We start from the raw sequence: 12,047 nt of genomic DNA, 5'->3' as shown, positions 1-12,047 counted from the left end.
CCTAATTCCCTTAACCAAACATTGGGATTTCAACACTGTGTAAAAAAATTTGCCCCAAATAAACAAAATCATCCACCTGTAAGTTCTTTGTAACACTTTAGTGATGTCAATCCAGACAGGTTTTAAGCCAGGACAGCAAATAATGAAGTGAGAAGAATGAAGAAGCTTTCTCAAAGAAAAAAAAAAAAGGCACAAACTATTTATTTTTGTATTCAACACTTTGATCTTCATCAGAAGATGGCAGAACCAACATCCACTGTTTTTTTGTTTACTTGTCTACAAAACTTTATTGCAAAATATGGATAGTGTAGGTGTTTAATTCGTACTGAAAAAATTAGCATAGAAGTTTATCAATTTAAAGAGAAAACATTTTCAGAGTAAAATTGTAGACTGAGGCTGTTAAGCCATCTGGGGAGACATAAAAAGCAAAAAAAATGTCCTTCTAATTTATTTTCTCTTTCATTTTGCGATGTATGCCTATGGCATAGTGAGGTGATGGTTTGCCCGCCACAGGGCTGAGTTTGTAGCTACTAGGGTAATTTGCTCAAGAGACCCATCCTAATTCACTGACTCCCCAGTCTCACTAACTTTCTGCCCTGGGCTAAGGCTACTCTGCTCTGCTCTGCACTGTTCAGTTTGACAGGGAAGGTTTTCGGGCACTCTGATGAAAAATAAGAATGCAATGTAGTTAGGGAGAGGACATGCCTGATCATTACTTTGTTTATGTTGAGTCTTTAGACCAAGTGGAAAACATAGTTTTGCAAAATAAACTGAAAATTAGAGGAACTGTTGGCAAAAAAAGATGTGGAAATTGAAAAGTCTTCTACCTTATTTTGTACTTGACTTTAAAAGTTTTATTTGGCAAAAACAAATTTATTAGAACTTGTTTAGGTACAAGCCTGGTTTCCGTGCCGCATTGCAGAAAGACATCACCATGTACAGAAGGTTTATGAACTTTGTAATAAAGTACTTGGTGAGAACACTTTACATAGCTGTCCTTTTTGATAATACCATAAGCTTTATAAATGCTTCTCCTGCAAAGTCATGAGCCTTATTTGAGGACTCCTGTATTTGTTTCAAGTGTTGTAATAAAACACAACACACAAGTTCTGCAACTGTATCTTTTTGAACTAACAGTCTGGATGCTACACCGCTACAGTCCTGATGCATTGTCCAATGCAGATATCAATACAGATGCAATCCGTTGTAAAACTTTTCATGCCCCTTTAAACCTCATTAAACCCCTTTTAGCTCCATCTTCCATCCCCTTTAATCAAGTTTCGAGTAAACCCTCCTCATGAGGCTGCCACCACAACTTGTGGAAATTGTGTTTTCAGAGTTTCCACAACATAGTACTTTAAATAATACATATATTTTGACACTGCATGACATACAGTATGTCAAGGCAAGATGTGTCTGATAGCAGCAGCAGTAATGTGACAAAATGTAAAAAAGATCCAAGTATAAATGTGATACCAAAGAAGCAAATAAGAGAGCATACCTAATGAGCGGTCCTTTGTCTGGTTGGTCGATCGCACCACTGGCAGGCTGGCACGGACTCGGCTGCCGCGGGTGAAGGCTGTGGGTGCGTCCGTTTCAGACATGGTGTCCAACGACTCTAGTGAGGCCAAGGATAGGTGGTCGACCTGATCCCCAATGCCAGGCTGTGGGCTGGGGCCGTGCTTTGGACTTCTGCTCTGGAGTGGGAGGAGGCAAATGGAAACAGGAGTGAGACCATGGATGCTTATGAGGAAACTCCACATAAAGTTTACAATCCTGGAATGAAAGATAAAAGTTCAAATCTGAAATTGTTTGCTTTGGAGCACCACACTGCTCATAACTTGGACTCTGTCCTGTGTTTTCTTTTTTTTAAGTCAAATACACAGCCCTGCTTGATTCATGCACAGTAACACAACAAGATAAAACAGCAGCCATGCAAATGTGCAGGGAGGCATTAATCTCAAAAACATTCCTTGAAAACAATTTAGAGGATTTTGGGGCTCCATTTATGATAAACCTCAATCTAATCTGTATGATTTGTCTTCCTTAAGATTCCTTACAGAGAAAAATGACAACAGTATCACACAACTGCTTTGTTGTCCTTTAAGTTGATGTTTTTCCTACTTTATTAAAAAAAATTGGCAAAAATGTTCAGACCACTCAAACCTTTTCCCATTTTGTCATATTACAAATACAAGCCGCAATGTATTTATAGGATGTTTCTGAATGACCAACACAAAGTTACTGTGGAAGGGAAGAGAAATGTTGCATGGCTTTTTGACATCTTTTTGCAAATAAAACTTTCAGTGTTGCTTTTTAAATTTTAAATAAAGTCAGAACCTAAAGTTGGTTTAGATCACTGGTGTCAAACTCCACTCCTGGAGGGCCACTGCCCTGAAACTTTTAGATCTGCCTCTGCTGCACCACACCTGAATAGACTAATTAGGCATTAAGGCTCCTCCTTATTTACAAAAGGAGGAGGTAATTAAGTCATTTCATTCCAGTATTTTGTACCTGTGGTAAATCTAAAAACTGCAGGACACCGGCCCTTGAGGACTGCAGTTTGACATCCCTGGTTTAGATTAAAGGACTCTCAGGTCTTACTACACTTGAGAATTTTGAGCAAGACTTGAATGTTGAATATTACTGTTGACAAATGTTCTCCATCTAATCGGACTGTGCTGGAGCTTTTTCTAGCAAAGAAAATTCTACAAATCATGCAAAGCTGGTAGAGACAAACCTCAAACATCTCGCCGTTGTAAATGCAGTAAAGTAAGGTTCTACAAAGTATTCATTCTGGGAAGTTGAATACTACGCACACCCTTTTTCTGATTTTTATTTGTAGAACATTTTTCCATTTTTCTCAACTCAACTGTCACTTGTTCGTAACATGACAAAATTACAAACAACAAAATTACATGTTCTGACAAAACAACAAATGTTTTGTCAGAACATTGAGCTCGTACAAAATGTACAGAGTTGAAATATTGTTGACCAGCCTATTGGGTTATCTAATACAATACATGAACATGCTACTGAACATTCGTAGTCATTTGTTGAAAATGTTCAAAACCAAAGTTCTGTTTTTTTAGTTGATATTTTAGAAGCCTTCATTTGCTGGACCAGTTCAGCCTGGCAGCGAAGGCGAGAAGCACAAAGGTTGGGAACACGGTCACACAACAGATGCTAGAAGAGGTGAGAACACAGCCACACACACCTAATGACACACAAACCCAGCATGATGCAGATAAGATAAAAGGCAAACTAACTTGGTAGGGTGATTGGATTTTCATCAAATACCTCTGAATGTCAAGCTCAGAGTGAAGAGAAGCAATCATGGCCTGTAAAGACTGATGGCAGGAGAGAAAAGGGAGAAAAGGAGGAAAAACAAAAACAACATGGCTACAAAATGCCAGTGGGAGCTTGAAATGGAAAAGGAGATGTTCATCAAAGAAAACAGAAGAGCCCTGGTAACATATCAATCTCTTTAGCAGGCTAAAGAAAAGAAGAAAGAAGCAGCATGAGAGACCTAGATACCAAATATGTGAACCGTTCACACCAATACGTTTCATAAATCAGGGATTAAAATGATGCTCCATGTAACAGCATTAAAGTGCGCTCATGCGTCTGTAATGTATTGTTATGGTGACCTTTAAAAAGAACGAGGTCACACGGAGTTAACATGTAACCTGAAACCAGACAAGTGTTGGGAATTTAATCGGAGCACTGAATGATTTAAAAGCTCATTCAGTGATGGTGGTAGCAAACAGCCCTCCCACACCGCTGCTCAAGCTTCTCACATGCTCCACTGGGAGAACTAGTGGTCTCCACCAACTTTAGATACTAATTATGTCAGGGCGGTATGCCTGTGTAAACTCGTATCATCGGAAACTCCAAAGGTGTAGAAGAACAATACAAACTAAAAAAATCTTTAAGAAATTTAAAAATGTAAGCTTTATTGCATTTTTTTCTGCAACAGCACAAAATATAATAGATTTCTGTCAGAAATATAAAACAGAAATATTTTGGAGAATGCAGTGGCTCTATTTTTTCAAACCTGGCCTTGATCATAGGTTCACTTTCCCACATAGCTTGCCTTTTATTATGGAAGAAATGCTATGTTGATTGAACAGTTCCTCTGTTATGCCTTGGACTGCGGTTCTGGAGGAACAACTGGATCTTCTATGGCTCTTACTAATATGGCTAAAAATCATATATAACCTACTAATATTTTTGAACACAGATAGAGGACAAGTTTTAGAATTTTTTGCCCTTGGTGCACTTCATAACCGTTCTATCAAACCGTTCCATCAAAGCAAATGAACTAAAGTTTTATCACAAAAAGTGTGAACATATCCATAGACAGGGATCATTACACTATTACAACATTATTAAGCAACATTTGGTAATGTTGCTGTGAGGTGGTTGGTAATGCAACTGAAATTGTTAATTTTATGGTGTCATCACAGTTTAATGTGTGTAAAAGGTTTGGGCATTACCACTACCAAAGCAAATTGACGATGCAAAAGAGGATTTTATTTTTAAGTAACGCTAAAATCTGTCAGTTAAAAACTTCTTGGCTCTTCAATAGGTCAGGAATATGAATAATTTTGAGCTTACCAGAATATTATCAGTTTGAATGTAATGAAAACACAGCTGTCCTAGCCAACAGCTTTCAGATGTGAAAGCCGCAACTGCAAAACCCTCTTTCAGCCTTCTTGGACCTACAGTGCATTCCATCCCACACTCCAGTCAAAATTGTGCAGCCTGCGAGTCCCAGTTTTACACCGCATTGGCTTTGACAGCTTTGATGAATGTGAAACAGAGACATTGGCGTTAGCTTCAATACTGAAATATGGAAAGGTACAAAGTCATGAAACAAGGCTGCTAGGAGGCAATATGTCTGAAAAATAACACCTGAACATGTCAAAAAAATCTAGAAAATGTCATGTTGTGTGGTGAGCTGCAGCCAGTGCCAGTAGGCTGTTATAAAAGGCCCAGGTCCAATAATCACTGTGATTAGAAAATGTTAGAGAAGGTCTAGAAATAACTTGGTGCCTAATCAGAAGTCTCAGTTGTGTGGCTGCAGTTGCAGCCAACCTTTCCCTCGAGTCATCAAGCCTTTGCTCCTAAATTTGCCTGAATGCCATGCATGAAGGGAGCTTTATATGACATGCATGTCAAGACTAATGCAGTGTGGGCAAGCAGTGATCAGGCAAACAGCCACGGTTGTGGGGAAAAAAAAGCAGAGAAGCCTGGAAGTAGTTTGGTTGCACTCTGTCTCTTTGTGTGAGTCTGCTTGTACGCCCCTGAAAGAGTAAGAGGGATGTAAAGAAGGACTGGGTGCGTGCATGAGTGACTCGGGCCATTGTTCCAGAAAATCTGACCTGAACCCGGGACATCCTGCTAACATTTATGCAACAGTCTGCTGTCATCATGAAGAAAGCTTGGGCCTATGTGTTGAGGTACTGTTCAAACAGAGCAGGTCGGAGCTGTCATTTCAAGATTTTCAACTCGTCTATAAAAGCTTTTTTACTGCAACTTATCACCTGTTGTGAGTCTTTAAGGAGCTCTTTGAAGGCAAAGTGGCTATGTTTTATGATTTCTTAAAGCAATGTAGATGACGTTATGTCATCCCGGCGTCGTCTTGGCTCCTGATGGACAGGCTGCCACGCGGAGCAGAGCTGGAAAGATTAAAGTAAATTATGATTGTTAAGAATAATAGCGGATCCCAGCAGGAGCCTGCTGTGTCACTCATGGAGATTTAAGTAAAGACATGGCCTCAAAGGTTGCCGTTATGCACACCTCCTGCAGCCAGTCCACACAAAGCCAGTTGATTGGTGCCTACGTTCTTATATAATCTACAGTATCTGGCTCAAGTTATAATAACTTTCTCTTACACAAAGTCCCTTTTTACTGTAAAGAGTGAACATTTGTCTGTCATTTTTCCACAAACCCTTTTTGACCTGTAACATGTCTCTATCAATTGTAACACCACAGTTTTTTTTATATTCTGTCACATTTAATGACACAAACAATGCATTTTGTAAAGATTTTGTTTTAGACAAATACAATTTTCTGCATGATTGTAAAGAGGAAGGAAATTGTAAATGAGTTTCTACATGTGGAATATTTGAACGGCATGTCCCAGCTTCTAGAAAGTGGCATTTTCACAACACCTGAACTGTGAATCTCTGACACTTCTCCAGAGTAACCATGGGCCTCCTATTAGGTTTAATGTGCTCCTTGTCTTTCTGTTATGAACAATGCACAATTTTCCCTCCACCTTAAAATTCTGAAACTTGTTTTTACTAGTTTATTACATAAGATTCTTTCAAACGGAAAAGTGATGTTGGAATGTGACAAAACAAAAGAAAGGTTCAAGGGGTGTAAATACTTTCTATGGTACTACTATATCAGCCAAATATACCAAACAAAGGTCACCTGTGGAGGTGTTTATCTGAATACAATAGAATGTATTCACACAACATCTACTATGTGCACAACCAGAGCAAAAACACACAAGGTAACCAGGAAAACACATTTTATTCACTCATTCTATATGGTAAAAAAGCCAACAGAGGACAGAAGAGGAGGTTGTTATGGCTTTAAAAATGCAAACACTGATGTTGGGAGCACAACTTTTCACTTAAGATGCTAATTTGGCTGGTGCTCTGGGGAGAAGACGTACAGCTTACGGTAATTACCAGGATGTGAGCTCAACAGCAAACTCAAACAGAACAAGGCGGCTTTAGAAATGATGTAACTTTACGTTTTTTTTCATTCCAACACATTATTTCAATGAAAGAGCAAAGCCTGGGAAAATTGATGTGATAAGAGAAAAAGTTCAAGCCGGACTGCCCTCATCTCCTTAGGATAAATGTGTTTATGTGTGCCGCAGAGACAGTGTTCAGCAGAGCGGGAGTTAATTGAAAATCAAGCGCATGAGTCTACAGAAAGCTCTACACAACTGGTCTGTACTCTGTCTGTGGGCTGGCGATCAGCTTTTGTTTTCGATACTCTAAAAGACATTATATCAGAATTCCCCAGTCATCCATTTCCATTCACTGCAAACACCACCCTCTGTCCGCTCCCTCCACTAATGCATTTCTCTTCTAATCCTTTCGCTACAAACCTCGCATGACCTTTCACAGATGGGCTTGTTTGTTAATTGGTGAGTTGATTCAGATGACTTTATAGTAGTAACAATCAAAGCTTACAATGGAGTGGAAGAACAGTGCCAGAAAACCCAGTAAATATTAAGAGACCCTCGCAAAATTAAATATGCAAAACAGTAACAACAACAACTCTTGTGCATTAATTAAATATCAGACTGAGTAGTAAGAGAGCAAAAGAATCGCATGCAAATTAGGATCATAGCTACAGCACAGGATGTTACATAAGATAATAAGATAAAAGAGCATGAGAAGTATCTTTTAGACAGCTTGTAAGAAGAGTGCATTTAAAGCTTTACGAACATGTAAAGCGTTAAATGCATTGAACACTAGTTCTGCTACTATTTGGCCTGTGCTTAGTAATAAATAGTCAACATAGTATTCAATCTTCAATAATAAATGAAGCACAAAACCTGGTAGAGAGCTAAAAAATGCACTATTTACCATTTTTTCCAAGTTTCAACAGTCCACCAGTGAGTTCCATGTGAGATTAGAAACTCCCCGCTCTGAGAGAGAAACAGTCTCTTCCTGTGTTATTGTCGCAGCACTTGCTCTGCCCAACTGGCCCCTGTCCTGCTCCCTTTCCTCTCTACTCCACTCCATAACGAATATAGACACCGCCCCCCACCGCTACAACCATCTACCACGTCCCTCACGATCCAGCAGCACATTGCAAGCAAACACACAATCCACAGTAGGAAGACAGCAGGGGAAAAGCCATTGTTTTTATGTGAGCCTTTAAAATTCTACTATGACATTCCAGCCCAGGTTACGGAATGGTGGGGACTTATTGAACATGTCTGAATATTTCTTACTTTCTTGAAGGTTGAGACTGCAGCAACCCTAACCCTAACTTCATAAATAAGGCACGTTGAAACAGACACTTGTAATTAATAAAAACAAACTGCTCCAACACTACAACATTTGTTTTAGTGTTGATGCAAATCCGAAGCTAGTCTCGGCTTCAAACTCATAGGGCTAAAATGATAAACAGATGATCTGTTTGATATTTGGTAAACAAGTGGGTTGACATGGTTGACAAAATGACAGGGGTGACTATCTAACACAAGTCCTGCAGTTGAGGAAGCAACTTAATGGTGGAAAAGAAGCTTCAGGTACAGTTAGACTTCTGCCAAATGTGCCATTCCTGACACAGCAGTAAATCATATGTTGTCAGCATTTCCATTAGATAGTCATAAACCAGGATTTTGATGGCAGACATAGTCACATGATCACTTTGAGTTTGTTTAGCAGGAGAGTTTGTGTTTTCTTTCTGACCTTAGTTTTTTTTTTTGTTTGTTTGTTTTTTCCATATAGCAAAGGGTATTCTTACTTGTTCCAGCAATGAAAGTTTTTCATGGCCAATGTTTGATAACTAACCTGCCAACACAAAACTGAGTATGCTATATTCTTTTCTTGAAAGGCTCATCTTGTTTTTGAGAATATTCTAGTAAGTCATTACCAAAATTATTTGCTTTTCAAAAAGTTACTTAAGCCTTGCACTAAATGTCAGGGCAGTAAGTCTGTGCAGTTATAAAAGATAACTGCTCCAGACTTACACCAAGACTGAAAGATCCCTACCTGCATGTAGTAATTTGCACATATTCAGTCTGCTTCTCACCTACCTACTATCCTTCTTGCCTAACAAACACATGCAAACTATTTGCTTACGGCTTGATTTGTCCCAACTTGCTCCTTGATGTCAACCGTGAGACTGAACATTTAGGACAGCCCAGAACTGCGCAATAAGTGCTCAATTTGCTTACATGTGCAGATAAATCCTTCATGGTAAAACAAAAAGTGGACACGTTTGCCATCACTAGTCAGAAAACCGGTCTTTGCATGAGTTACGGCTGTTTTTACAAAGAGAAACAGAGCTTTCTTCTCTTCTGTAAAAGGGAAATCCTTCATGCTGTATAGCAAACGGAAAGTTCGCAAAAGAAAGAGTGAAACATATGCTACTACTAACAACTTTAGGTACAGCTTTTAAAATGCTTGTTAACACAAATGCCAATTCAGTGCAGTTAGCTATCTAGATGTAATGAAGACTGGTTCAATACAGCAGGGAAGAAAACATTGATGAAATAACCCTTTGTTACTGCCATGGTTTGAGGAGCACCATCTCTGACTGTACAGCAAGTTGAACCTTGAAGTAAGTGGCTATGTCAGCAGTAGCTGACACTGGATGCCACCGCACTCAGTTCAATACAAAAACTATAGTGTTGCATGAGAATCTGGTGTCAACAACATAAAGGGATTCAGGCGCATCAGGCTGGTGCTGGTAGTGTACCAGCCTGCACTGGCTGGTACATTTCCTTTCTGTAGGAATATTTCCTGTCTGCACATTGAATCAATGAGCTCCAATTTATACTTAAAGGAAGTTTATTGCTGATCCTGTCCATCTCTTCATGTCCGCTGTGTGCCCATCCTCTGATGGGTTTTATCCAGGAGGAAACGGATGAGTTTGCTATACTTCAGCGGCCTCCATGGTCATTGGATCTCAATCACTTAGAGCAACCTTTGTGAAATGGTGGAAAGATGAATTCACCTCATGGACAGTAAGCGGACAAATCTACAGGAACTGTGTGATATTATAAAGTTAATTTGGACCAAAATCACTCAGGAATGTTTCAGAAACATTGTTGAATCTATGCCACCAAATAGGTGTCCATCTTAGTTCTAACAATGTGCACCTAACAAAGTGGCACATGGGTGTATTTAAATAACTGATACAATGTTGTTGTTTTTTTGTTGTTTTTTTTTTTTCTATGGGAAACCTGTTATCTCGTAAGACACATGTCAGGAATTCTTGAAACCAATTAGCAACTTCCTGAATACTGTGTGGTTTCTTTGTGCCACATCTACTTTCTGCTTGCATGAGCAGGTACTTAATAATTAGCGAAGGGTTTTAAAAAGGATCACAGACAAGCACCTAGCACTTAATATTACTGAACTTTTTTCTCATATATTTGCTGACTCGTCCAAAAACTTATTCCCAATCATCCACCTTTGTTCCAGTTAATTAACAGTAGAAACCATTAAATCTCTGGACTTGTGCTTTAATGTGTTAGTAGCTACAGCACTTTTTAAACTGCAGTCTAAACAAAATACATGATCAATTAGTAGAAAATGTGACAAGCTTGCTTATGTAAAGCATGAAACCCCAGTTGAGGCAAAAACATTAAGAGAACTGTGCCACACACTCCACATCTATCAAACCAATTAGTTACTACAAATTAGCTCCAAATGCCAAGAGAAACTTTACCGTTGCAAATTACAGGTGCTTCCTATCATCCATTTCATCTTGCTTAGTGCAAGACAAATCTTTGTGCTCATTGTATTAGTTGGAAAACGTTTTTCAAATATCTTATGAATGCAGCTTATTTGACTTTAAATAATTCAGCAGCTGTGCTGCCAACCCATCCCTTTATCTTCACCAAGAGCGAGCCAGCGGGAAATAAAATACAGAGGATCAAAATAGGTTTGAGCCAGATGCTCAGAGCTGTGAAATCACCCCGGTACTCCTTCATCTCTGAATCGTCTTTTGAAGTGAGGCTCATTCCTTTGACGCAAAGGAATGGATCCAGATGTAGGATAGACTTGCATACCAAAGGTATAGATTGGAGGTAAAGTGGGAAAGTTCAACGTATATATTCAAATACAGTGCCCACAACTATTCTTGCCAACATTAAGATGTTTTCTTATACTTTAAAAGTAAACTGGTAAAGCTTACTTAGTATTCTGAAGAAGATACTCTATTGCTGCAGTTGTCTTGAACTTAGAAGATTTTCTCTATTTTTTACTGCTTGGTCGTCATCCAGCCTTGGTTGTTACAGTTCCATTTTCTTTAGAAGTTATGAATTATTGCTCCAACAGCAGATATGGGAAACCTCAGGGAAATACCTAATTTCTGGCCTATGAATGTCTGTCTTGCATGACTGGCATGTTCTTTTGTGTTTCCCACTTTGAAGGGAAACATAAAATGGGAAACATTTTGTGTTTCTAAAGAGACAAGACCAATAGAAATAGGTCTTATGTCACATTGTATTTATACTCTAGGGAAGCATGAGCTTTTGGATCACTATTTAAAAATCCCTACATTTTGCTGTTAACTTAGTGTTAAAAATAAATCACAAAAATGGTTTTCTTAAAGAAATTGGTTGGAGTAGCAAGAATTGTGGCTTGAAAACAGTTACTTTGTGTCTTCACATTGGATTTTTTCCACCTCTGATTTAATGTGCTGAGATTAATGATTGTTTTTCTAAAATTTTCAGTGTGAGATTATGCCACAGCATTGAATACCAATGCTAAATACCAAAGACTAACCAAACAACTCAACCCAACCACTGCCAAATCTGACTATGTTTAACAAAAACACTAAAATTAAAGTTATAAGCCACTGGTTTATATGTTGTCAGATATAAGCCCTGTTCACTGTTGGTACTGAGATGTACTTTCACACTGCAGAGTTATGCTGGTGTTGAGTCTCAGCCACAAAATTTACTTCTACCATTGCTTAATAACATGGCCAGAAACATAACCATAAATTCAGAAATAATTAATGTAAGCCATCTTTACTCAAGAGTGATTCCATTTTTACTCTTTAATTCAAAATGCATTAGTCAGAATCATCACAAATTAAAACAACTTTTTGTTAAGTACAGTAATGTAATTGCCTCTTTGCCTTCTTTGTGTTGGCGTAGCTTAAACAGTAGGTTCTGTAAAAGGGCAAACAAGCTGAAGAAATATGTTAAATAACCAGCCAGTAAAGCTCCTATGTTGACAAATGGCGTTCATGGTGCTCTGAAGGAGCGTAAGGCCACAAGGTTAAAAATGTCACTGCCTTTGCCTGTCAAGATGATCCAAACTTGT

General features: G+C 38.7%; 1 protein-coding gene across 28 annotated transcripts in view; it reads right to left on the bottom strand.

Annotated features, from left to right (window-relative positions):
* si:ch211-285f17.1 (sickle tail protein homolog) overlaps nt 1–12,047 on the bottom strand; it is a 116,137-nt gene that overhangs the window by 34,331 nt on the left and 69,759 nt on the right. For 18 of the 28 annotated variants that reach the window (XM_044105271.1, XM_044105261.1, XM_044105269.1 and 15 more), the window contains exons 3-4: nt 3,270–3,350; nt 1,502–1,697 (exon numbers count right to left, since the gene is read on the bottom strand). In XM_044105271.1, coding sequence (XP_043961206.1) covers nt 1,502–1,697; nt 3,270–3,350 — 277 coding nt within the window. Of the gene's footprint in view, nt 1–1,501; nt 1,698–3,269; nt 3,351–4,620; nt 4,929–7,619; nt 7,714–12,047 lie in introns of those variants that run through there. The other 10 variants (XM_044105274.1, XM_044105265.1, XM_044105291.1 and 7 more) reach the window with 4 other exon arrangements.

This window comes from Gambusia affinis, linkage group LG21 (genome assembly GCF_019740435.1).
Source record: "Gambusia affinis linkage group LG21, SWU_Gaff_1.0, whole genome shotgun sequence".
Classification (NCBI taxonomy): domain Eukaryota; kingdom Metazoa; phylum Chordata; class Actinopteri; order Cyprinodontiformes; family Poeciliidae; genus Gambusia; species Gambusia affinis.
Note: the sequence above shows the minus strand (reverse complement) of the source record. Positions and strands in the feature narration are given on the sequence as shown.